Source organism: Myotis nattereri (genome assembly GCF_964212035.1).
Source record: "Myotis nattereri genome assembly, chromosome: 20".
Lineage (NCBI taxonomy): Eukaryota > Metazoa > Chordata > Mammalia > Chiroptera > Vespertilionidae > Myotis > Myotis nattereri.
In genome coordinates, this window is record NC_138096.1 from 9,569,819 (window position 1) to 9,596,423 (window position 26,605).

The window sequence follows — 26,605 nt, forward strand, 5'->3', positions numbered from 1 at the left end:
ACAAATGTTTAAGAAATTGTGATATTAGATTTTTCAAGTTACAACGGAAGGCAGAAGACAGTGAAATATTACCTTTGAAGTGCAGAAAGAAATAACCAACACCTCTAGAATATTTTATTTGTAGCTAGACTATCAGTAATAGCATATAATTCCTAGGAATAAAGTTAACCAAAGGGGTGAAATGCCTGTACTCAGAAACCTACAAGACATTAAAGAAAGACATTGAAAAGGATACAGATATAAGGATATACCATCCTTGTGTGTCAGAAGGATTAACACTGTTAAAATGTTCTCACTACCTAAAGCAATATACAGATTCAATGCAATCTCTATTAAATACCAGTGACATTCTTCTCAGAACAAGGACACTTACTCCTAAAATTATTATGACCCTCCATCTACCAAAAAAACCAGTAGTCAAAGAGAAAGAACGAAGTGGGAGGTATCACACTCCCATATTTCAAAGTAAACTACAAAGCTACAGTATTCAAAATAGTCTGGTATTGGCATAAAAACAGATATATGTAGATCAATGGAATAAAATGGAGAGCCCTCAATTATATGGTCAATTAATCTATGATAATAAAGGCAAAGATAGACAATGGGTTAAAGAAGAGTCTAAAATAATGGTGTTGGAAAAACTGGACAGATGAATGCGAAACTAAGAAAAAAAGAAGAAATTGGACCACTGTCTTTCCCCACATACAAAAACAAACTAAAAATGGGTTAAGGACTTACATGGAAGACCTGATACCATGAAACCTCTATAAGAAAACATAGGCAGTGGACACTTGACATCCGTCAGAGGAATGCAAATCAAAACTATTATGAGAGATCACTTCACACCTGTCAGAGTAGCTATCATCAAAAAATCAAATAGCAAATGCTGATAAGGATGTGGAGAAAAGGGAATTTTCACACACTGTTGGTAAGATTGTAAATTGGTTCAGCCACTATGGAAAACAGTATAGAGATTCCTCAGAAACTTTAAAATAAAGCTGTCATAAGACATAGAAGCAATTCTACTTCTGGATATATATCCACAGAAAACTAATACACTAATTTGCAAAGCTATATGCATCCCTATGTTCATTGCGGCATTATTTACAATAGCCAAGATGTGGAAGCAACCTAGATTTCAATTGATAAATAAATGGAAATAAATGGATGAAGAAGATGTGAGATATATAAGTGTGTATACACATATGTATACAATAAGATTTATTAATCCATCAGGCGCATATCTATGTTAAGTATTCATCCAAGATGGATGGAGGTGGCTGCATTACAATGTGTCTTTATAGTCTCACGTGAGGACTGATCATTTGCTAGCTTCATTCAACAAATACTCATGAAATGCCTTCTCTTTGAACAGCCATAACATCCTGATTACAGATGCAAATATTTGAAAATATTGAAGGACTTCCATTTGTGAAAAATCAAAAAAGATTCACTGGAAGACATGAATTACTGCAAAACATGGAGATGACTGTAGTGCAGACATATTATGCATGCCCATAATTTGTAGTTAACAGATAATATAAATATCATTGACACTTTAAATATTAAAAGAAAAATTTAAGTGTAGCTATACTTATGAACGGATTTTTAAAATTCATTAATGGAGTACTCAAGTCTAACAGTAGGTACAATTTCCAGTATAAAATAGTGTTATGGGTATTCAGGTGAAGATGGCTTGTAGGTAAACACTGTGCTCACCTCCTCCCCCAGCCACATCAAATTTACAGCTAAATTATAGAATACTCATTATTAAGAACAACCTAAAGACCAGCTGAAGAGAAGTCCTATGATCAAGGATATAGAAAAGAAGTCATGTGGAGACTGGCAGGAGGGTGAAGATGTGGGACGGGCAGGTCCCACCCCCATGATGTGGTGATTAAGAATCAGGAGGGATGTCCCAGCTATAGGGTCTCGCCTTAGGAGTGAGGAGTCTCAGCCCCACACAGGTCCACAGCCTGGGACACCAGTGCCTGGATCAGGAGTCCCCATCACATCTGGCTGTGACAACCAGAGGAGATTGTATCTGAGTGGGATGGGGGGCTGCTGGAGACCTAGGACCTCCTTTTGAGGGGCCCACGCATGACTCACTTGCTCACAGACCTACCTGTGAGCCCTAGTGCAGAGGCAGCAGCTGCAAAAGCACCTTGCACCTGTGTGAGGAGCTACATTGACAGGCTTCAAGGCGAGGGCTGAGGAGCCAGGGTCAGGGCAGTTCTCTCCTGGGATGGAAGCACTGGCAGGTGCTTCCAAAACGAATAAGATCTCAGCTCCCATCACGCACATGCTCCCATCTCATTCAATATCTAGACATAGATGGTCTGCAGTCACAAGCCATGCTATCAGGAGCCCCATGCTGAAAAGTACATAGATTATCAGTTCTATTGATACTAGAGGTCCAGTGCATGAATTCGTACACGGGTGGGGTCCCTAAGCCTGGCCAGCGATCAGGGCCAATCAGGTCTGGGCTAATCAGGGCCTGCCAACCAGAGGAAGGGACGGTGCAGGAGGTTGGCCACTGGCCCTGAGGAGGAAGCTGGTCCTCAGCTTCCCTGGGAAAGGGGCTGCATCTGCCACCACCCACCCCCAGTTTCCTATCTCAGTCTGGGGCCTGAAGGCCCTGGCAGGGATGGGAGAGGAAGTGACCGTCGTCGAACCGGGCACGGAAGGAACAGACCCCAACTCTGCCGGCTGGCCAGCAGCGGGAGGTTGGATGTGGGAGTGCACTGACCACCAGAGGGCAGCTCCTGCTTTGAGCGCCTGCCCCCTGGTGGTCAGTGTGCATCATAGCAACCAGTCAGACACTTAGCATACGTATTAGCCTTTTATAAATATAGATAGAGACAATGTGTAAAACTGAAGTTGTCCAAATAATTCTGCTCACAGTCTCTTTTCCCAGATGTAGACTTTTTTCACGTTATTAAAATTTGTTGTATTGGGTATTTTTCCAGTCCTCCACTGTAGAGCAGGGGTGGGCAACGTACAGCCAGTGCGCGGACCATAGAAGGCCCGCGGAATCACTTGGTCTGGCCCTGTCAAGGCATTAGAGGTGAGTTAATTAAATGTTTGGCCAAATATAGCAGGCTAATTTTTAAGTTGATAGTTTTGTGTGGCCCGCGAATGGTGTAGTAAATATCCAAATGGCCCTTGGCAGGAAGAAAGGGTTCCCCACCCCCACTGTGGAGGTTCAGATAAGGCATAGTGTGCATTAAAAATGTCCTAAAAGTAGCCACCACATATTATAGTGGAAAGTCAGACAGGCTATGTATGGTCATTGTATTGCCACCAATATCTGGTCAGCATTACCCAATAGTATTAGTAGTTATTTAATTTATACTCTTCATTTCAGCACCTAGAGAGCAGGTTGAGTACATATTTTCTGCAGACACTTTAATCATAAGAGAATGTCTCGCCAGAGGAAAGATAATTACTGAGAAAGGGATATGTTATTGAAGGATAAATACAGGAGCATTTTCTGTCTTCTCAATGGTGAAGCCTGGTAATTGTTTTGCATTTGCTAATTGAGATTACATGGCAACCCATAGGTAAAAATCTGCAGGAAAATATTGCACTTACCTTTAAATCTTTAATGTTACTGTTCAGTTAAATGCCAGACACATGAAGGTACAGGCCTGTAACATGTCATAAATGTAAACAGTCCATTAGGTCATTCATTCATGCGTTCATCAAATGTATATTGATCACCTATCGTGTGCAAAGCACTGAGTAATTTTCTGTCTAGATTCTCTCTGCTGTTGGAAGTTTTACTTCCACCTCCCTCCCCGCCGCACACACAATCTATCATTGATAATAAACCATCAAATTTGTCTTACAGTGCCTTTGCTATTGGAACAGTTGCGCCACATAGGGAAACTTCTATTGGGAAAAAAATAGTTCCATGAGTACTGTGAAGTGTTTATGTTTATAAAGATGATTTTGTCCACCTAGAACACAAAAGAAATGACACTAAAGTGGCATCATTTGAATAACAATCGAACTGCTACATCCAAAGGGAAGGGGAAGCTTGCGAATAGAGCCTGAGGACAATGATTATTATTATTAGAGATTTAGGTTCTTACAATTTCTAACACACAGGTCTGGCAGCCACTGATGAGAAAGGAGCAATTTGCAGACTTTCAGAAGATCTCTAATTCATTTAGGCCACTGGGGAATAGTTGAACAAATTACCTCTTTCAGCTCAGCAAGTAGGGCTATAGCAGTCTCTGAAAAGTAAGCATTTTATAGTCTCCCACTTTGAAACTGATTGCTTTCCTCTCCTCTCCACAGAGGCAGGGGCTGCCTACTTGTCTCTGAATGTTCCAGCAGGGGAGGGAGGGGGTGAATTCCACATTCCAGGGCTCTCAGGCCAACACCTCCCTTCCTGAGATGTTTTTACCCCTGAGCCAGTGCAGCAGCAAGGTGGTTGGGAGTGAGGGCTTTCTCTGTAAATTGAGTGTTTACTATGTGTTAGGGCTGCTTCTAGGCATGGGACTCTCGCAGCGAATAACAATGCATGTGGCTGTCCTTATTCATTTTTACGCTCTAGTTTATAATATCTGACATTCTAGTGGGTGACTCTAGAAAATTTTTCAATTTCTTTTCCTGAGTTTTCTCATCTGTCAGATGGAGGTAGTAGCAACTCCTACATCATAGATTATTGGAAAGGTTTAGTTAGGCCAATAAGTAGGAAGCACACAGACCTGAAACCATATATTTTAGGTATTTATATGGCCTGGAGAGCACTGCTGTAGAGACATCTCTGGGCATTTTTCTGTTAAGAGCAGAAAGAGAAATAATTTTCTTTCATTTTTGTTTCTTTGCTTGAGTCTAATAAGGACAACAGATAAGTAAATGAACCATTAAATATTCTATGTAACTTTCAGTGACTTAAACACTGTACAGGTGATTGGTTAAAGAAGATGTGGTACATGCATACAATGGAATACTACTCAGCCATAAGAAGGGATGAAGTACTTCCTTCCCAACAACATGGATGGGCCTTGGGAATATTATGCTAAGCGAAATAAGTCAGACAGGAAAAGTAAAAAAACATATGGTTTCACTCATATGTGGGATATAAAACTGAGAGCAAGAAATGAACAAACAAGACAAACAGAATCTCATAGACACAGACCACAGTGTGGTGGTTACCAGAGGGAAAGGGGGCGGAGGGGATAGTAAAGCTTAAAGCTGGGGGGGGGGGGCGGAGTCTAAATATACGATGATGGAAATTGTGCTTGGATGGTGAACACAATGCGATATACAGACGATGTGTCAGAGATTCCACAGTCTGTTCCGTGCTTCTATGTCTCTGGCATTAGCTGCTTGTAAAGTTTCCAGATAAACTCTTTAAAATGAATATTTAAAACTAGAGGCCCGGTGCACAAAAATTTGTGCACTCAGGGGGGAGGGGGGGTCCCTCAGCCCGGCCTGTGCCCTCTCACAGTCTGGGACCCCTCGGGGGATAATGACCTGCTGGCTTAGGCCTGCTCCCTGGTGGCAGAGGGCAGGCCCAATCCCTAGGTGCATCCCCTGGTCGGGCTCAGAGCAGGGCCGATTGGGGAGTTGGGGCGCCTTCCCCTGTCATGCACAGAGCAGGGCAGATTGGGAGGTTGTGATGCCACCCTCAGTCATGCTCAGGGTAGGGCCAATTGGGGGGTTGGGGCGCTGCCCCCTGTCACACACAGAGCAGGGCCCATCAGGGGGTTGGGGCACTGCCCTCAATCACCCACAGAGCAGGGCCGATCTGGGGGTTGGGGCGCCGCCACTGTCACACTCAGGGCAGGGCCAATGGGGAGGTTATGGCTCTACCCCATCACACACAGAGCAGGGCCCAGGGGGGCGGGGTGTTGGGGAGCTCCCCCCTATCAGGCACAAAGCAGGGCTGCTCAGGGGGTTGGGGCCCCTCCCCCTGTCACACACAGAGCCAGCCGCAGGGTGATCAGGGGGTTTGGGCGCTGCCCCCTGTCACGCTGATCCTGGTGCCGGGAGGCATATTACCTTTTTACTATATAGGGTAGAGGCCTGGTGCATGGGTGGGGCCGGCTGGTTTGCCCTGAAGGGTGTCCTGGATCAGGGTGGGGGTCCCCACTGGGGTGCCTGGCCAGTCTGGATGAGGGGCTGAGGGCTGTTTTCAGGCTGGGAGTGACTGAAGTTCCCAACCACTCCTTTTTTTCTTTTTTTTTTTTTTATTCTGGGCCACCTTTACCTTGAGGCTTGGCTCCAGCTCTTAGGCCTCCGCGGCTGAAAGTAGGTTTCTGGCCTTTGCTTACAATGTTGCGAATCTGCTGGCTGAAGTGTCGGTATTTGTTACAATGTTTGTTTCTTAAACTGCCCGCTCAGAGGCCTGCAGCCCCAGGCGGGGAACGTTGGTTTCCTCCAACGATCCTCCATCACTGAAGCAAGCAAGCCTCATGTTAGTTTCAAGCTTCCTGGCTGCCGGCCGCCATCTTGGCTGACAGTTAATTTGCATATCTCGCTGATTAGCCAATGAAAAGGGTAGCAGTCGTACGCCAATTACCATGTTTCTCTTTTATTAGTGTAGATAGTTTAATCCATTTTTTTAAGTTGTTCAAAACTGGATTGTTCATTTTTTAATTTATGTGTGATGAAGACAAATTGTTTTTGATGACTCATGGTCCTCATTATAAACTTGACCTTTCAAAGGTCATTGAGTCTGTTGAGCTCCTAGGTGAGTAGCTTGCAGGAAGATCTCCCCCCTGCCCCCACCTTCCCAGGGACTTCATGTGTCTGGCCAAGGGAACGTTTTCCTATCCTTTCTTTCCAAGATACATCATGGACATTCAAGATTGCTGGATACCTGACTGAATAGATGAGGCTCTGCTATACATTTCTTTAAATTTTTTAGATGTAAGTTGGCACTTTCTCTGAAAGTTTGAAGGTATTCAGAAATAACGGGTCAAGATAGAAACCCCTGGATTATCTTCGCTAGATTGTGTTTGCTAGTCTGCAAGAGTAACAAAGGAATAGTGTATTACAGTTTAATAATTCAGAAAAGAGAAATCACCTGGTGTACTGTTAGACAATAATGTAATAAAATAAATCTCATCCGTGTCTTCTAGATTCTATAATTTTCCTTCCTGAATATGTCCAAGTATTTGGCTGCAACTTATTTGAGTGGATTAGACGCCTTTAAAAAGATATCATAGTGATAGTAGTAATGAATCAGTGATAAAGTCTTCAACCCTGATATAGCTATGATCTAATCCTGTAATTTGAGCATCCAGAGACATATAAGGGCGGGGGAGGGGGTCCAGTTAGTACAGAAAAAACTGAAACATAATTGAAAGTGACAAATGATTAATTGGACATTGCGAAAACATTAAGTAGAAAACCGTCTGGTTCATAAATAGCATAAATATAAGGTACATATATTTCTAGATTTTAGATGAAACTTTAAAATCATTGGTAGAGTAGGGAAAATTGTGAGAATTCGAAAAAGTATTTCTCGTGTTTATCATTTTAAAAAATCATAGTTTACCCAAAACTTACTCACATGTCCTTCATTTTGTCATGGTTCTTCTTGTATTATCTAAAAGGAGTTGTAAAGAAACACACTTATGAGACCAAAAACGTATTTCATTATTTTTTGGAGGAACAATCATAAATTACCTTTCTAATATAGTCAGATGGATGAGATTTCTTTTTAAAAAAAATTATTGAATTTTTTGGTGTGACATTGATTAATAAGATTATATAGGTTTCAGGTGTTCAATTCTATAACACCTCATCTGTATATTGTATTGTGTGCTCACCACCCCAAGTTAAATCTCCTTATGTCACCATTTATCCCTGCTTTACCGGCTCTACCTGTCCCCATCCCCTCCCCTCTTATAATCATCATACTGTTGTCTGTGTCTATGAACATTTTTTTGGCTTAATTCCTTCACCTTTTTCACCCAGCCCCCCAACCCCTCCCCTCTGACAACTATCAGTCTGTGCTCTGTGTCTATGATTCTGTTTTTACTTTGTTTGTTAGTTTATTTTGTTCATTAGATTCACATATAAGTGAGATCATATGATACTTGTCTTTCTCTGATTGGTTGATTTTATTTGTGACAGCATGGATGGACCTAAAGAGTATTATGCTAAGTTTCATTAATTTTATAATCAAAGAATAGACTACTAAGTATTCCTTCTCTTTTATAGTCTTTGTAAACTACACAAAACGATAATAACCTAGTATCATCCTTTAGATCAAAAGCACTGTGTCATTTAGTTCTATATGTTTTAAGTCAAATTTTATAACAAATGTAGTCTGTCATTCCTCAGAATCCTTGCTTGTATATATAAACATAAGAAAATGTTTTATCTTTTAAAAATCATATTCTGTTTAATGGTAATTCATAAGCCCTCTTCCTACATTTTGCCCCCAAAGAGAGCCATTTTCTCTGTCGTATCTTACTACATATGTATATAATTTAAAACAAACGTTTTGATGTTCTTAGTTTTCTTAGGGAAATGCTACATGCACATGATGAAAATGATGTATAGATTTCTTATAACTGTCCATGCAATTGCATTTCATTTGCCCTCAATTTTGAATACATTAGTAATAAATGCGTACTGCAGAAAAAATAAAGTTATAAAAAGTAAAAGTCATCTGTAACTCCACCACCCATAGATAATCTCGGCAAATACTCTTTAGTTTATATCCTTTAGATCTTTTATTATTGTTATTCTAAGTAAACCTGTATCATCTGTCTCTATCTTCTTAAAGTTGTAGCTCTGTATCCATATCCATAGATGAATCTGCCTTTATCTGGAAAACAGGATTATACTCTACATATCAATATAACATGGTTTTTAAATTCAAACTACATTATGGCTATCTTTCTACATTTATATTTACACTAGAGGTCCGATGCTCAGATTTGTGTTGGTGGGGTCCCTCAGTCAAGCCTGTGCCCTCTCACAATCCAGGACCCCTCGGTGGATGTTGGGCTGAAACCGGCAGTCCAACATCCCCCGAGGGATGTAGTAGTGTGCAAAGTGGCAGATGGCTGGGGGAAGAGCCCGAGCCCAGGCCAGGCACCGCTCCCATTCATCCTGACCCCACTGTGCCTGCTGCCACCTCTGCTCAGTAAGCTCACTGAGTGGTGCTTCCCCCTGTGGGAGCACACTGACCACCAGGGAATTGCTCCTGTGTTGAGCATCTGCCCCCTGGTGGTCAGTGTGTGTCATAGTGACTGGTTGACTGGTCGTTTGGTTGCTTAGACTTTTATATATATAGATATGATTGTATGATATTCATTTAAAGATACGGCGTTTTCAAACCATTCCCTGTGGGGCATTTAACTTGTATTCTTTTCCTCACTGTTATAAAAAAAATCTTGTATGTCAACAAACTAGATAAACTTAGTAGAAATAGATCTTTTGGGAACACACAGCTAATCAACTCTTTGGCTGGGATAGGTACCCCTCTTCTCCACTCGCATAACACTCTATTAATACATAGACCTTGATCCTATCACTTTGTACTGAAATAATTAATTTACTTACATGTATCTTTCATAAAATGCAAGTTATTGACTTGTATGCTTTCTGTGTCATCCACACGGTAGGAGCTTAATAGACAATTGCTATACTGTTAACTGAAAATTCACATGATGTCATTTATATTCAAAAAAATTATTCTTGAGGAAATGTAAAGAGGGGGTACAAAGGGAATAATTAATAAACAGTAATGTTTATGTAAAGATTTCATAATTGCCTGTTATTCTATGATTTGCATAAAGCACTTTCAAATGTAAAATGAAACTCAATTTCTAAAAGGAAGATGGAGCAATCATTAGAATATTATCAACTCTCGGTCTTAGACCAGAAAGATTTTTAAGTGAAGGAATTGACCTCTTTAAGCTTTCTCTCACCAGTCATCATTTGTAAATCAAATTTATTTTATATAATCAAAAGTTAGAGATTAGGCGTGGGCTTAAAGTCAGACATTTTAGTTCAATTACTGGTGCTGCCACTGTCTTTGGAAAGTAACATGAAATGTATATTTTCTATGTGCTGGGCATTGTAGTGAGCATTTGAAATGGATTATCTTATTGAATCCCTTAGGCTTTGGGTCATAGTATCCCAATCCTAATTTATCTTCCTTAATATGCTATCCCTATATTCCTATATAATAAAGTCTGTCCTATTAAATCTTATTTTTCTCATTTATAGCATGGGGGTAATAATACCTGACTCACAGGGTTGTTGTAAAGACCAAGCATTTGGCAGAATGTCACATGGTAAGCCCTCAGTAAACATTGTCTACTACTTGATGATTAGATTAGCAACTGGGGAATAAAGAGGGTAATTAATGTGGTCAACATCATTAACCAGCAAGTCCTTAAGTCCACTTCTGTGAAACTCAGTTTCTTCACCTCTAAAATAAAAACACTTAATTCAATATCTTAATGATTTTTTTACTCAAAATAACCTTAGAACAATCTATAATATTTCAATAGTGACCAACATAACATCTGGAGCATATTCTGCATTCAAAATCCGGAAGTTACAAGACTGGGGAGGGAAAAGGTGGAGGGAGAAAGGGGGGTCAAAATCCAATAGAGGTATTGGTCTCCAGTTCCAGTGACACCAGCAGTTTACAAGACTGCCCCCATGCAATAGATTATTTGTAACCATTCATAGCAGATTCTGTGATGTAACTGTACAGGTCCATGATTTGATTTAAAGGACATAGCCCATAAAGTGGAGCAAGGAGCAGTCTATGATCCACGTTCATTTCTGGATAATTTTCGTCATCTGTATGACAACGGCCTTATCACATACTTCCTTCCCAGGAGCCATCAGATATCATTAGGGTCTGATTATTGCTCGGAAGTCCCAAGTGTGGGGAGACCTGTTCCAATTGGACAAATGGAAGAAGAGATGCAAACTCACTTTCTGACTTCCTGGCTTTGGAGGAGAGAAATGAGCTCATTAAATTCTCTTTCCCAGGTCAATTAGCCACGCAATTAATCTCACTCCTGATTTTTAAAAACTCTATTCATCCCATCACAAACTTGGGCCAAATGCAAAACTTTGCCTCAAGACGATGCCCAAGGCCCGTTTTTTCCCTTCATTTCAAAGTATTCTTCCCATGACCTTGCTCACCCTATGAGTGTTTTTATTATTCAGGTTGCACTTTCTCGAATAAAAGTGGGTGGAAGTGGTGACATGGAAGCTGCGGTCCTGTCACACTGATTACAGATTCAGTTTGTCTTCTCCAGAGCAACTGCTGGCTGTCTGAGCCTGGGATGTTGCCTACCCGAGCTAGTGGAGCAAATCCAGCAAAAGCTTCCCTTTGCTGTTTGTATGAAGACAGTATTATTTTTGCTTTATGCTTGTGATCTAAAAAGTAAAGTCTCATTTAAGACTTTATCCTGATTGAGAACCTAAAAGCCATTGTCAGACTGTACTAAGTACTATAGCAATGTTCCCAAGACAAAATCCCGACTTCTTCAGTGTCTAGAATCAAAGAGGAATTTGCCACTGACCTAATGGGGTGGTTTGGGCACTACCAAGCAGTTGTTACTCAAAAAGGCTAGCCTTGCCCGGCCGGTGTGACTCCCTGGTTGAGCATGGAGGTGTATGAACCTAGAGATGATGGTTCAGTTCCCGGTCAAGACACATGCCCAGGCTTTGGGCTCAATCCCCACTAGGGGGCGTGCAGGAGGCAGCCAGCCAGTGATTTTCTCTCATCACTGATGTTTCCATCTCTCTCTCTCTCTCTCTCTCTCTCTCTCTCTCTCTCTCTCTCTCTCTGCCTTCCTCTCTGAAATAAATTTTTAAAAAAGGCTAGCTTTCCTTTTGTGGACAATTAAAACCTCTACTTCCACTGTCCATCTGTTCTTGCATGCTATCTGCTCCATCCATTAGAGCCCTTCGCATGTTAATCATAGTTATTTTAAATTCCTGGTCTGACAATTTCAACATCCCCCTCCTCCCTGCAATACCGGATTTTGATGGTGGCTCTGTTTCTTCCTATTGTTTATTTTTGCTTTTGGTACGCCTTGTGATTTTTTAAATTTTTTTTTATGGATAGCTGGACATGATGTGTGGGTAAGGAACCGTTGTAAGCAGCCCTTGGTAATGTGGCTTCTACTGGCAAGTCTGCTCCTGTCACCAGGACTGTCTGTCTTCGCCCGTCTGCCTCTCCAGTCTCAGAGGAGCTGTTTCCCGTGCCCTCCCCTTAGGGATCCAAGAACAGTTGTTGACATTTTGTCTGTTTAGCGTTTCACTTGCTAGGATGGACTGGCGGCTTCTAGGCTCTTCACCTGTGGGAACAGACACTGCAAGTCAAGCTTTTAATGTTCTGACCCAAAGAATGTAACGGCCCCGGAACAGTCACAACTTTTCACATTGGTTATGAAGATCGCTTTGCATGATTTCAGTCCGCACGGCCGCCTTCACACTGCCAGGCCTGTCATACGCTCATCTCTGATTTATAAAGCATTTTTCGAAATGGAACAGTTGCTGGCTTTTAACTCTTTGATATTAGCTTATTCTGTCTAGTAAAAGTGCCTGATATGTAAATAAAAAACAAAACACTCTCAGTTGTATATGTACTTATTGTTCTGATGTGACTTTACGGTCCTAGTGCGATCGCTGCCTGCCTCTGTACAACGACAAGCCTTTCCGCCCAGGAGACCAAGTCCACGCCTTCAGTTGTAAGCCCTGTCAGTGCCACGGCCATTCCCGAAGCTGCCACTATGACATCTCAGAGGACCCCTTTCCGTCTGAGCACCACAGAGGGGGCGGAGGAGTCTGTGATGATTGTGAGCACAACACCACAGGTAACTAGCAAATGACCGTCCCAACTAAGGCCGAGTTGGCCTGTGAGGCCCATGTTACTTTAAGTTACGTTAATTGCTTTCTTGTTTAAGAAAGTGCTCTCCTGCTGTTAACGTTTGAAAACCAAAGCTGGTTTACCAGATCTTCATAATGGCAACTCATGAAGTAGTTTTCAGAAATAGTAATCTAATCTTTGACTATATCTATTCAGGAAAAGCCCCCCCCCTGCCCCCACCACCACATTTGATTAAAGTATGAATATATATTGGATAACTCAGGACTGATTAGTTTGAACATGTACTTATCTTCTTTAGATAAGTTTTCTTGTGTGACCCTGATCTCCCACTATGTATGAATTCTCAGGTGGAGATGAATTTAGATTTGGCGTGGACTCTGGGAACCTGGGAATGCTCTGTAAATGCTAATTAAATGCACAGGTGATTATTGAAGTCTTGTTCTAAAACCATTCAGCATTTTGAAGAGCTGGTATATTAAAAGCAGAAGTCAATCTCTGACTTTGTAAAATGTAACTGGTCTTATGGGCTTGAAAGAGTGCTATTCTGAAGTCGTAATGAATTTATTAGATAATTATGGATGGCCTAAAATGTCACACAAGAACTTAGCTAGGCGCTGGGAATATAAAGATTAACAAGATAAAGACTATCCTGTCTTTGTGTGTATTAGTACATAGTGGGAAAGGCTCACCATTGAAGGAACAATTACAAAGTGGTCTCATGCAGCAGTCGCCAACCTTTCAGGCCTCAGGGACCACCAGTGGTCCATGGCCCACCAATTGCTACCGCTGGTCTAATGGGTGCCAAGGTAGGGCAAGTTCAGTAGGAGTTGTCCAGGTGAAGGAGTGAGAGGAAGGGGGTTGGGAGCGAACAAAGGTTTCTAATAAGAAAAACAGTCATATAATGTCCTAGAGGAGAGAAGCATGGAGACCCTTGAAGACCTGATAGATGGGAAATGGCTGATTGTAAGAAGAGGCGCTAGGAAGGGCGTCAGGGGGCAGATTTCAGAGGGCTCTACACATCATGACAGATTTTTGGTTTCTATCCTAAGGTCAATCAGGTGTCCTTAAGGGGTTTACAAAGGAAAGGAACATGGTAAGTTTTGTGTTTTTAAAAGACCTATGCGGTCATAATGTGGAGAGTGGATTGGGCAGGATCAGGTGTGGTTTGGGAAGACCAGGTAGCGGGTGCTGCAGTTTGTCCAGGTGAGGAGCACGCTGGAGTGGATGGAGGTGGTGTGGATGGAGACAAGTCAGGAAGGAAAGTGGCAGCACTTTCCAAGGAAGGCATAGGGAAGGAAGGAGCATCAAGACTCTTGCCTCCCATTCCAGTGTGAGCAACAGGGTCAACATTGATGTCAGCCATTGAGACAGGAAACACAGGTGGATCAAGCTTGGGGAGGGGGTGGCAGGTCTCATTTGGACATGCTCACTGCGTGTTTCCGAGAAGAATTCTGTCGAGGGCAGTGGGGCTGAGTTCTGAAGATGCTTCCCTAAGGACGGCCCTCTGGTGCCTCAGAAAAGATCCCTATCATCAGCACACTTCAGTGGCACCTTATGTGTGGGATGTTTGTTAGTGTATGTCCATTCCTGTCACTATTCAGTTAAGACTCCTCTTACCCTCATGGCTACAGGAAGGCTCTGTGAGAACAGTGTGATGTTTGTATTGCTCATGACTACTCCTTCCTCAGCACTCAGCACAGAGTTTGGCACATGGGAATCACCCAATGAATATTCATTAAATGGCAAATACAGGGGATATTTCTAGATTGGAGATAGAAATTTGAGAGTCATCAGCATATGTAAATGGAAATATTCTAGAAATACTATGAAACCATTTAATGTTTAATTAGTCCACAGCCAATGTCCATCAGAATGTGGATTTTCACTTGATTATTTCCTTAGTTTTCTAATATTGGGCCAATTTGGACAATATTTAAGGATAATACATGTTTAAAGGGGAAATTGGTTGCCTTGAGTTCTGTTTTGGTGGTTCTATATTGTACTTACATTTACTTTAGAGTTGGCCTGTAGATTAGATTTGTTTTTCTTTTATAAGAGAAAATTTCTGATTAGTAAATTGTAAGCTATAGGAATTACCTGGTATTTCTAAAATGCCAGACTATTCTAATATTTAAAATGAGATTTGTTTGCTATGTCTAAATATAATAAACTAGAGGCCCTGTGCACGAAAATCTTGCATGAGTAGGATCCCTAGGCTTGGCCTGGGATTGGGGCTGGCCAGGGCCTTCCTTCATTCCGCGCTGCCCCCTCGTGGTCAGCACATGTCATAGTGAGCAATCGAACTCCCTGTTAACTCCTGAGGGAACACTTTTCATATAAGCCTTTTATATTTTTAGATTTCTATTGATATTTGCAATGGAAAATAATGGCCATAAGCTCTCACAGAAGCATTTGCTTTTAATTATGTTAACTATAGAGTAATGAATGGTATTTAGTAAGAGCAGTCTCCTATTTGACAAGATTTAGTTCTGGAAAATATTTCTAATACTCCATGCATAGTTGCTTCTAACTGGACAGCTATCCTCTCCCACACAGACAGAAATTTCTCATATTTGATTGAGGTCAAATGCCTAGCCCTGGAAATAAAGAAAAGTTTGAAGTTTAGAAAGAAACTCTTTCAAAATGCCTGGGCCCTTCCAGAGGCCAGCTTTTTAGAGGTGTGGCATTTTATAGCAGATGGGAGTTTAATGAAGTAAAGCACAGTTTGTAGCAGGTTCATTGTTTCATATGCTCCGGATCACTAAATTGGCAGGTAGAGATGAAAGGTGCATTAAAATGGACGTCCCGAAAATTATAGAATTCCCTCCAAGGAATACAGTCTTTAATTCTGAATTATGCAGCTGATTTTAATGAACTGGAAGTCATAACGCATCACCTCTCCCTGCCGCAGGACGGAACTGTGAGCTGTGCAAGGAGCACTTTTTCCGGCCAGTTGGGGCAGATCCTTCAGCCACGGATGGGTGCCAGCCCTGTGAGTGTGATGCAGCCGGTACCCGAAACGGTAGCCTCCTGTGTGATCAGGTGAGTTCTCAGTATGGAAGTAAAGGATTGCTCCCTTTCAAAAGCTAATTTGGCCCTGGCTGGGGAAGCTCAATGAATAGAGCATTGTCCTGATGTGCCAATGCTGTAGGTTCATTCCCTGGTCCGGGCACATACAAGAATCAGCCAGTGAGTGCATCAGTAAGTGGAATGACAAGTCAATGTTCCTCTCTCTTTTCTCCCTCTAAAAATCAATCAATAAAATGCTAATATGGGACATCATCTTCTCATAGAATCGAGGACTGTATTTCTCAGGATGTCCTGTGTGTGTTTGCATCTAAATGAAATGGCTGCTTTAGGAGTGCTGCTGTGCAACTGTTAATACGGACATGAACTGTCAGACTGCCTGGAGGTCCATGCAGAGAAGAAAGGCTCATTTTATTTTTACTTTTACAAATGTCAAAACAAATTGGAAACTAGGGGGTTCAAAGTAAACTGGAAAGTAAATTGAGTATATGTCTGGGAATTATTGGACAGTTAATGTTAATAAATGATGTTAACTAAACAAAAACAAGTTTCCTCCCCAATTCCAAAGAAGACAGTCTAACAAAGGTCATGTACACCCAGGTCCAAATGATCATTATGATAGTTGTGCTTGTGAATTTTATATTCCAACCTTCTCTCTATCTTAACAGCACAGTGCATTTTTACAATTTTATGCACTTTTATTACAATATCACAAAAATTATTTTCTGACCTACATGAGCACAGATTTTAACTCACCTGGGTCAATATATCCTACCTCAACCGAAAGAATGGGAGAAAATATTTGCAAAGCATATATCCAGTGAGACTTGTCTCCAGCATATATAAAGAACCTTTACAACTCAATAATAAAAAGGCAATGCAATTAAAAATGGCTAAAGGATCTAAATAGATAATTCTCCAAGGAAGATACACAAATGGCAATAAGCACATGAAAAGATATCCAGCATTATTAGTCTTCAGAGAAATGCAAATTAAAACCACAATGAGATACCACTTTACACTCACTGGCATGGCTGTTGTTAAAAGGATAGATAATGACACGCATTAATGAGTCTGTGGAGGTCATTTGTGTTCCCATAGACTGCTGGGGGCACCTAACACGTACATCCACTTTTACAGACAGAAAACAGTCTGGTGTTCCTCAACATATTAAATACAGAGTTACCATATGACCCAGCACTATCACTTCTGGGTATATATGCAAATAAAATGAAAACATAAATTGTCACACAATCTTACTTGTGAACATTCATAACTCCTTTTTCTATAATAGTCAGAATGTTGAATAACCCAGTGTCAATTGATGAGTAGATAAATAAAATGTAGCATATTTACTCAATGGAATATTATTCAACAATAAGGAGAAAGGAAATAATAACATTTTAACGTGTCCTTTGGTCCCAGGAGTAGGGTAGGGAGAGAGGAGAGAGAGTTTTTTTTATTACATGCCTCTGTATGTCCATAGTTTCCATGTGCAAAAACCTAGTTTAAAAATGCATAAAACAAAAGACATACTTGGAAGTGTTAACATTTTTTTCTTTTAGAAGCTTTTTTTTACCTTCTATTTCTGATTGCTTTTTTGATCATTTTTATAGCAGAAATAAATAGAATTTTCATGAAATCCAATATGTAGCCAGAGAGAGCTACATACAGGATTCCAAATGCAGATACAGTGGCAGAGCTGTTCATGAATTTAATGCCTCCACGTTGTTCATCTCTAAGTCCATTCACATTTTACCTTAATGGTTATTCTCTTATTCTCCAAGTATGGACACAAAGTCTGTATGATACAAAAAAGCTATTATGACAGGTGAAAATATTATGTCAAGCCCACCTTGCCTAAATAATATTTTCTAAAAACATTTATTGTTGTTTTCAGTGGGACAGCAGAATCCATACTAAAAAAAAATTGCCAATGGTGTCAGAATTCTAAACTGTAAAATTGAACTCAAGGACATTTTCTAAATTCATTCAGTCACAATCCTTAATAATATTAGGGAGCATACAGGAATATTAGGCAGTTGTTCAAGTCTCATTTTGCTGTAATAACTCAGGAACCAAGCCAGCCCCAAATGGCCCGGGCGACCATGTCGTGCGCTCTGGGTTCTGGAAGGGAGCTTCCCTTTGGCAGTTGCCATTTGACACTCAATCCAATCTCATAAGATCCGGCGTGTCTGCCTTATTCTTCCATTAGAGGTGCTGTAATTTTTCCTCCTGTGGATGCCAAGATCTTGAGACGGGCATGAAGTAATGCTCTGAGTCACCACCACCTAAAAATACCAATACCAAAGTCAAGACACATAGCACAGTAATCATATTATATTAATAGGAGAGTAGAAAAGGGAGAAGAGTCATTATTTTTATTGAGGAGTCCTTCATCCCTAGGGCTGCCATGGATGAATTTTAGGACATCCATGTACACCTTTAATGCTTTTTACTGTTGACACTATTACAGACGTCCCTCATCTCGCCCATTATGCCCCCTCCCTCCTCAACCTCCCCCTACCCCACCCCCAGGCCTTCACCACACTATTGTCTGTGTCCATGGGCTAAGCATATATGTTCTTTGGTTAATCTGTATGTTATGTAGGAGTGTTTCCATTTGTTTCTTTATTTGTTTATTTATATGTCTTAAAGGGGAAGGCTTTTAGTACCTTCATCAGACCCAAAAGGTATACATGAGCCAAAAAATACTAAAATTCACAACCCTGGGAAAATAAGTCCATTTGTCGTAAGAACAGCCTAGGCTGTTAGTACAGATCCTAATAATGTGAGTTCGTCAGGATGTCACTGCACTCTGTTCTCGTTTCCCTTGAACTCGGTGCGAGAGTTATTTGACCTCTTTCCTGAGTCTTTTCCTAGTCGGGTGTGACTTACATCCACGAGAACCAGACGGAGCCCAGGCCTGGGTGGCGTCTTAGGAAAGTGTTCCAGGGAATCCTGAGAAGGGTCTTTGAACTCCTCTAGTCCATAGATGAAGATCCCAGTCGCTCTGACCCAAGGTGGGAGTACCCTGTCCGGCTCCAGCCTGGCCCTTCACTGACCCTGCCCTTCGTATGGTAGCTGGTTCCCCCTGGTGGACCTGCTGTGGCCACCTGCCTGGTGATGCTGGTGAGGCGAGGAGCCTGCATGAGGCCTGACTCTGTGGAAGGCATTCAAGAAATGCTGTTTGGGTGCTTTCCTGTTTGGGGTTTTCTCCACCCCTCCCTTCCCCCACCTCCTGTCTCTCTTACTTTGCTGTATTCCTACATCTAGCCAAGGAAACCATGAGGGTTACGCCTCAGCAGTTCAAGACATAGGCGGTCAGCCAGAGAGCAGTGCTTCTCCAACTCTGAATGTGCATGTGAATATCTCAGATATCTTTCTTCTTTTGAGAGATTGGTGAGGTTCTTTACTGAGATTGTGGCATCAAACATGGGAGTTAGGACTTACACACTACATACTTTATTCAGAATAATATAGGCAAGTGTATAAAAATATCATTTTGAACAATAATACTTATAGACAGCTCAAAAGCTTACCATGTAGTATTCCATGGACTTCCCCAAACAGTCACACTAGGAAGGTATCATAATTATCCCCATTTTGTGGATGGAGAAATAGAGGTACCGAGAGAATAAGTAACGTCATCCTCTGTCAGATGTCTTTTAAAAGGCAGATTCTGATTGTGCAAGTCTGGAGCAGGGACGGAGATCCTCCATTTGTAAGCGCTTTCAGGTGATGTCTTGCTGCTGGTCTATGGACCACTCTTTAACATGGAAGTTCCTGGAACACTGTGTGTCAGAGATGTGCGGGTAAAAGAAGCTGGGTTGCGTGTCTGTGTGTGTGTGGGGGGGGGGAGGGGTAGTTGAGAGCCGGTCCCTTATGCACACATGTGTACACCTGGTCCAAGTGGCTCACTCTGTTCTGTTCTCTGAATCCCATCTTAAAATCAAACCTTTTCTAAGTTTCCCACACCAGCGAGCCTCTGTTAAATCATAGCGGAATTGTTCACTAAATTAGAGGATCTAATCTAAGCCACTTTCTTAAAAAAATGGAAAGAAAAACAATGAGGGGATCTGAAAGTTGGCTGAAAACAGGAAATATATATATAGTTGTAATTATATGAAAGAAAGAAGGATGGTTGATTGCAGTGCTCAATAAGACATCAATAGAATGCTGCACCAGAGCCGGAACCGAGAGAAGGATTAGGAGACATTAAAAAATAGATTAATAAGGCAGGAGGCCTGCACTGGAAATGAATTAGGTGAAATGGAAAGGCATCAACGAAGGAAATGTTTCCCGGTCTGACCTATGGAAGATGGAATAATAAGGAATAAGGACCCGGCTCATGGAAATTGATTGTTCTGCCACAGTGATAATTTTCCAGAAAACAAGTTACAAAATGAGGCAGAATACACTTTCTCTGCATAATGTCCTATCTCCGGCAGTTCATCAATGCTTTTTCATCTGCTCAAAACTAAGTCTTTGTCATTAATTACTACAACGTGTCCAAAAGTCACCATGTGAATGTTCCAGAAAATACATTGCCTTACCTTTTGTGTTACCCAAATACTATCGTGTACAAATAGATGTAATGCACAAGTTTCTTTAGCCTATGAGGAGCTTGCTCCTCAATCATGTGATATATGGATATTGCCTGTGAGCATTAGGGCGGCGAAGGATCTGAGAGGTGGGGCGTTTATAGCTTAAAGAAAGCCTTAAAGGCCTGGGTGGTTTGGCTCAATGGATAGAGTGTCAGCCTGTGGACGGGGGTCCTGGGTTTGATTCCGGTCAGGGGCTCATGCCTGGGTTGCGGGCTCTATCCCCAGTGGGAGGTGTGCAGGAGGCAGCTGATCAATGGTTCTCTCTCATCATTGATGTTTCTATCCCCCTCTCCCTTCCTTTCTGAAATCAATAAAAACGTATTTAAAATAAAAAAGAAAGACTTGAAGATTTGGGCATAAGTCATGTGTTCTCATTCAGAGACTTGAGGAGAGATGAGTAGTGACGTTTCTCTTGCAGCTGGTAAGCCGATGGAGAGGCCCAGCTACAAAGGATCAGAACGAAGGTGCTGGGGTGTAAATTGGAAAAGAAGGGGAGAATGGGTCTGAGCTTGATAGGAAGGTTCACACTGAACAGTTATCCGAGGGAGATGAGGTGGCTCCCCCTAGGTCACCCCACCTTAATGGGGTGGGGCAGAAATTCAAAGCCCAAGGGCAACTTAAGGTTTGGGACCATGGGTCTTCCTAAAGGCAGCTCCACAGCCCGTTGCTAAACTGGCTGTTTATGCCCCTTGCTCAGGGGTAGGAAGGCACATGCCCATTTGATTTGGGAGCATTATGCCAGGTCTGATTATAAATACTTAGGAAATAACAGTGTGCATATCATCGTGTGTCCACATCATTTCTCGAAAGCGATATAACTGTCAAATGAAGAGTAGGGTGATGTTGAGGCATTCCTGTGGCTCACTGGGCACTTAATACATGCCAGGCGTTCAGCTCATTATCTCACACACAAGCTAACCAGTGTGTCAAGGTATGTTTTAAAAGCCTGATTCATTTATTTTCCTTATCATCTCAGATGGACGTCTTCCTCTCTCAATGTTTGGAATTTATATTTTCACTGGTCCGGTAGACTAACTCTGTAGTGAGCAGCCATTCTACTGTGTAAGTTCACAGCAACCTGACAGTTTTACCCAAATAAAACAAAATCAATATCGTCAAACCGAAAGAGTTAACTCTCCTAAAAGCATATTTCTACACAACATTAACTACAGACATGGAAAATTCATTTATTCATGTTAGAAATATTTTTAAAACGCCGTTTGAGATCCTTCATTTTGATAAAGTCCTACCATCATCTTGTTAATAAGCACTGTATTAATTTTGCAGCAAATTACAATAAGACCGCACACTGTATGGCTGTGCCATTCAGCTGACATTTATGAAATGCTCTAATTTAACATGGTGACATCTATTACATGCATCTTTTACAAGTTAGAGATAATAATCTCCGAGCGAAATAGACCTAAACCAGCCAAAAAAAAAAGGAGGGGAGATGATGCAATATGAAATCATTCCCCTTTGAGAAGTAGCACTATAATTATTATAACCACTGCTGGGAACGGCGCGTGTGGGGAACCTCTTCATACTCCTTTCGTCTTGACCACTCAGAAGACTGAGAAAAAATGTGTTCCGTTCCTACCATCGTTTTGTTTGAGCATGCCTCAGGGTGTTGCCCTTTGCACACCCCTTGGAGATGATGGTGGGCAAGCTCCTCCAGCCATTTCTGGGAAACGCCTTTTGAAAGGGGCGGGGAATGTAAAATCACACCAGCCTGATGAACGGCAGGCATTGTAAAACAGCAAAGAAAAGGCATCTTGGTTTTCCACCCAGTGGCAGCCTTTCTTCTCCGATGAATGTTTCGACAGCTGAGCAAGATGATAAACAGCCGTATCACAGAAACGCTTAAATGGAAACAAGTACGGTGATGTACGTCATTCACCGGGCGTTCTGCAATGCGTGGCATTTATATGTGGCAGAAACCACTGCAGATCCATTTATTTATTTTGCAAGCGGAATGAGCACCTTGCAAAGGTAGCCTGTTACATTAATGTGGACTTTTCTTCTCTGGAGAAGCAGAAGCTACAGGGAAGAAGTCATTGTACATACACCAAAAATGCATAGTAATTCTCAGGGCCTGCCTCCTAGGGCTGAGCAGGCTCCTGGCAGGGAGGATACACTGTAGATGGATGATAGGTAGATGCTGGTGGTTGGATTGGCAGGCAGATAATAGGCAGGCCTGTATATACTTTTCCTTAGAAGCACCAGTGATGCTGCAAGTGAATAAGTGTTTTATACATGCTCTTTTTAAAACCAGTTAATTTCTAGAATTTTCCTTCAGATGCTCAGTAGGAGAAATTCTCCACTATTGACTCACTTCACGAGCTCTCTGTTTCTCGGATGCTCAGTGCTGGGTAAGGATATCAGTGCAGGTGGAAGGAGTGGTGGGAGCTGGGAGGTATCGCGCAGGTAGCGTGACGTTACGACTCAGGGTGCACGCTGTGCCATTGGACGTGACGTAGCATTTGTGGAGTGACACCGCGAATGACTTTCTCAACAGAGAAGAATAGGAGTCTAAGCATTTCTATGGGAGAGAATTCTGGAGTCACCTCTGTGAAAGAAAAGAATATTCTCAAGAATCTACTCATCGATTAGATGTTTTTGGCCCTCGTTTGTATCTCCTTTCTGCTCAGACAAAACCCTTCAAATCAAATTCAGTTTCCAGTGTAGGTTTCCTGTTCTTAATCTCCTGAGTTCAAGTTCTGACTTTGTTTGGTGTCATCACTATCACCTCATTGGCTCTTAGTGAGTTCTGGGGGAAGATGTAATCTATGGACCATCAGATGGTTTCTACCACCTGCCAGGTGAGTGCTTAGGAAGGCACGTAGTTCTGCTATTTTTCAAACGTTGCTTTAAATTACTCACAGTTTGGTGTCTGTTACATAGAGAACCTCTGTGCTCACCTATTTAGTATTGACCTTTAAATCATGCTTCATATTTTTTAAACACAGAAGTGGTGTCTTCACACATACACACACACAATGATCCTTTATGGGTTATTCAGTGTCTTGATTTCACCCCAAAAGAATTCCATCTCTTAATGTGAAGGGTAGTTAAGAAAGCTGACTCGAATGATTGCTGCAGAATCTGACTCCTTCCTCTTGCCAGTGATGTCCCCGCCAACCTCATTGTTTCAGTTGTCACACAGTTGACTGTGCGAACCCACCATGGCCGCATGCCTGGGACGGTAGACTTTTTCAGGATGGTCGGAAATGGCGAGGCCCTGAGTGTGACCACAAGGTAATCTATAGCCACCGCTAGCCAGCGTCAGTGCTATTCACAGAAAGTCAGTAAGCAGTGACTGGACTGCGTGGCTGATTCTTCCATCCGCCTCCAGCGTCCCACAGAGATAGACCACCGCCTCGACCTTCCTGGGGACGAGCGCTTGTCCCCTTGCTGTCCGATTAGTAGCTTACACCAAACAGTGACGTAGCGTGGTGGTTATGAACGTGGGTTTGGAAGTTACGCTACTTACAGCTGTCTGGTCCCCAGTAAGTAACATCTTTCTAAGGTTTGGTTTCTTCTTCAGTGAAATGAGGAGTCGGGCATTTCATAAATGGCAACATGACTAGAACTGCTGCTGTGGAGCTTACATTATAATGTGGCTTCTTCCTTCATTCTTGTCCGTTTTCAAGTTGGAATTGTGCATGAATGTCTGATGAATCCTCGTTGGCTGTTCTAGTCTATAATGAAATGAGAAAACACCTCCGAACTGGACTTCACACTCTTTTTTTATGGATGTTCACTCTCAAATGAGCAGCCCAAAGAAGAGCAAATACAGTTTTTTCACATTTTTGACCACAATGTAAATAATCTAAATGTACTGAATGTGATTAAGGCATACAACAAATGAACCATAAAAATACTGAAACATCCCTAAAAGCAGGATTGTGTAAAAAAAATGTTCCGTACAAAATGACACTATTAACAAAGACCTTTATTTTAAGGTTGTTGAAACCTTGAAGGGATACTATTAGTAGAGCAAGATCTTCCCTTAAATTAAGCATCGTGTGTGTGTAAAACAAGCTTAGATGAACGCGACAGCAAATGAGAGGCATGGAACAGAGAGGTCGAGTTGTAAAGACTAAATTAACTGCTGTCTCTTCTCTATTTCCGTCTCCACGTGACCGACCACATTTGGAATTCTTTATGGGGTGCTCAATGCTTAATTCCATGGTTCCCTTTTAGCCACCTACTACTGACTTCTACGGGGTTTATTTTCATCTGGTTCCATATAGTCACCCTGCTGAGGCATCCCGTTTGTGTGTGTGTGTGTGTGTGTCCCGTCCCCCCACCCCCTACCCCCTGACACACACACACACACACACACACACACACACACACACACACACCTTCTTACCTTCCTGTCTAACATTTAAAATGTTTTTTCTCCCTCCCTCCCCACCTTGTACCTAATGAGCAAATGATCCAAAAATAGATACGTTCATCATTCAACAAAATGTTGTATCTTCCCTAGATGGGAGGCCAGTGTGATTGTAAGCGACGCGCTTCTGGCAGGAGGTGCAATCAGTGCCAGGATGGCTTCTTCAACCTGCACGAGCTGGATCCTGACGGCTGTAGGCCTTGCAACTGCAATACTTCGGGGACCGAGGATGGAGATGTTACCTGTCACCCACATTCAGGCCAGTGCACATGCAAAGCAAATGTTATTGGTATGTGTAACGCGGGCATTTCAGTCACATCTCCATTGCCATCTAGAATAAAATCCTCTATTTGATTTCTTAACGGAAGAGTAAAGCAAATCTCCTTGCTCAAGGCAGGCTGGAAAAGAGGGGGGAAAAACACAATCTGAACGAAATTAACTGTCTAAAATGATTGAATTAATAATTCTATCAAACTTCCGCTGGAAGCTTCCTTTAATCAACCCTTTAGAAGTTTCTGGAGTCGGTAGCTGCTGTACTTCACATGGTCCCATACTAATAAGTCATAGAAAAATATAATTTGCTTACCGCATAGATGTTTCTTTCAGAAAATTAGCACTTTTTCAAAATGGTTTCTACTTAATGAGTTCTAAGCAAATGATTTCCCTGCTAGTTTTCTTAATAGACCAAAATAAATGGATTTTTTTTTCAAAATATTCTGTGCTACAGGGTCCTTTGTGATAAATCTTTCCATATTTTCCTATTATATTTCTTTGAACTGTTCCTATGAAATGCAAAATAAGTCAACATAACTCCACAGATCATGTATATTGCTAGGGTTAGTTATAAAGGACCACATAATTTTAATTTTGTAATTCAGTGCCAAGCTGATTATAATAAACAGCCACCGTCAGTGTTATTTATCATTTTTTTATACGAGACGTGCTTTTTTGTTTGTTACTCCCACAGGTATTTTTCAGAAATTAGATTTGATTATAGCAATTTATTACATCCAACATTTTTGAGGGGAACCACAGCCACATAAGGACAAAATTTATCAAGTGCCCAAAATACACTGTGTACATAATGCACTTTGAAATTTTGATATATGAGAATATTATGTGCGGAAAGTTTCCTGATGAAGTGACTCTTATATTGTAACTGAACATGTCTCAGTTCATATAGGAAGTTTAAAAAAGACCTTTGCCTTTCTATTGTCATTCAAGTCTTCCATCGTTTTTCTAACATTGACCTGAACCTAATAATAATGAAATCATGCCTAACAGTCTCTCTCTCTCTCTCTCACACACACACACACACACACACACACACACACATGCATACATACATACACACATACATATGAACATAGTATTCTGAATAATCTGAATAATTTCATTATGTAACACTAAAATGGATTTTTATATAGATATAAATACATCATTTTATTAATTCAGCTAGATAAGCATTACATTTTAATTTAATAAAAGAGAATATGGGCGTGTTTAATGGTATGAAACTAGGCTTCTCTGGTTTAGAGAAATATTATATCAGAATGTTAATGTAACTAGCTCTTATGCACTTCAAACATACAGAAACTAACTCCAGAGAAGCTGGATAAACAACTTGTACAGGGAAGCACACTTTGTATAAGCGTTACCTGGGATGCTGGAGGAATTCTAAAACCTTTCAATTCATCTCTACGGCATCCTCTGTTCTTTAACGTGAGA

The 26,605-nt window shown here is 41.5% G+C and overlaps 1 protein-coding gene across 1 annotated transcript in view; it reads left to right on the forward strand.

The window, feature by feature from the left end:
• The window catches only part of USH2A (usherin), a gene marked incomplete at both ends in the record, with an annotated part of 391,806 nt that overhangs the window by 39,387 nt on the left and 325,814 nt on the right, over positions 1 to 26,605 (forward strand). Inside the window, 3 exons of the mRNA XM_081114388.1 lie at positions 12,632 to 12,827; positions 15,753 to 15,883; positions 24,971 to 25,166. Coding sequence (XP_080970514.1) covers positions 12,632 to 12,827; positions 15,753 to 15,883; positions 24,971 to 25,166 — 523 coding nt within the window. The remainder of the gene's footprint in view (positions 1 to 12,631; positions 12,828 to 15,752; positions 15,884 to 24,970; positions 25,167 to 26,605) is intronic.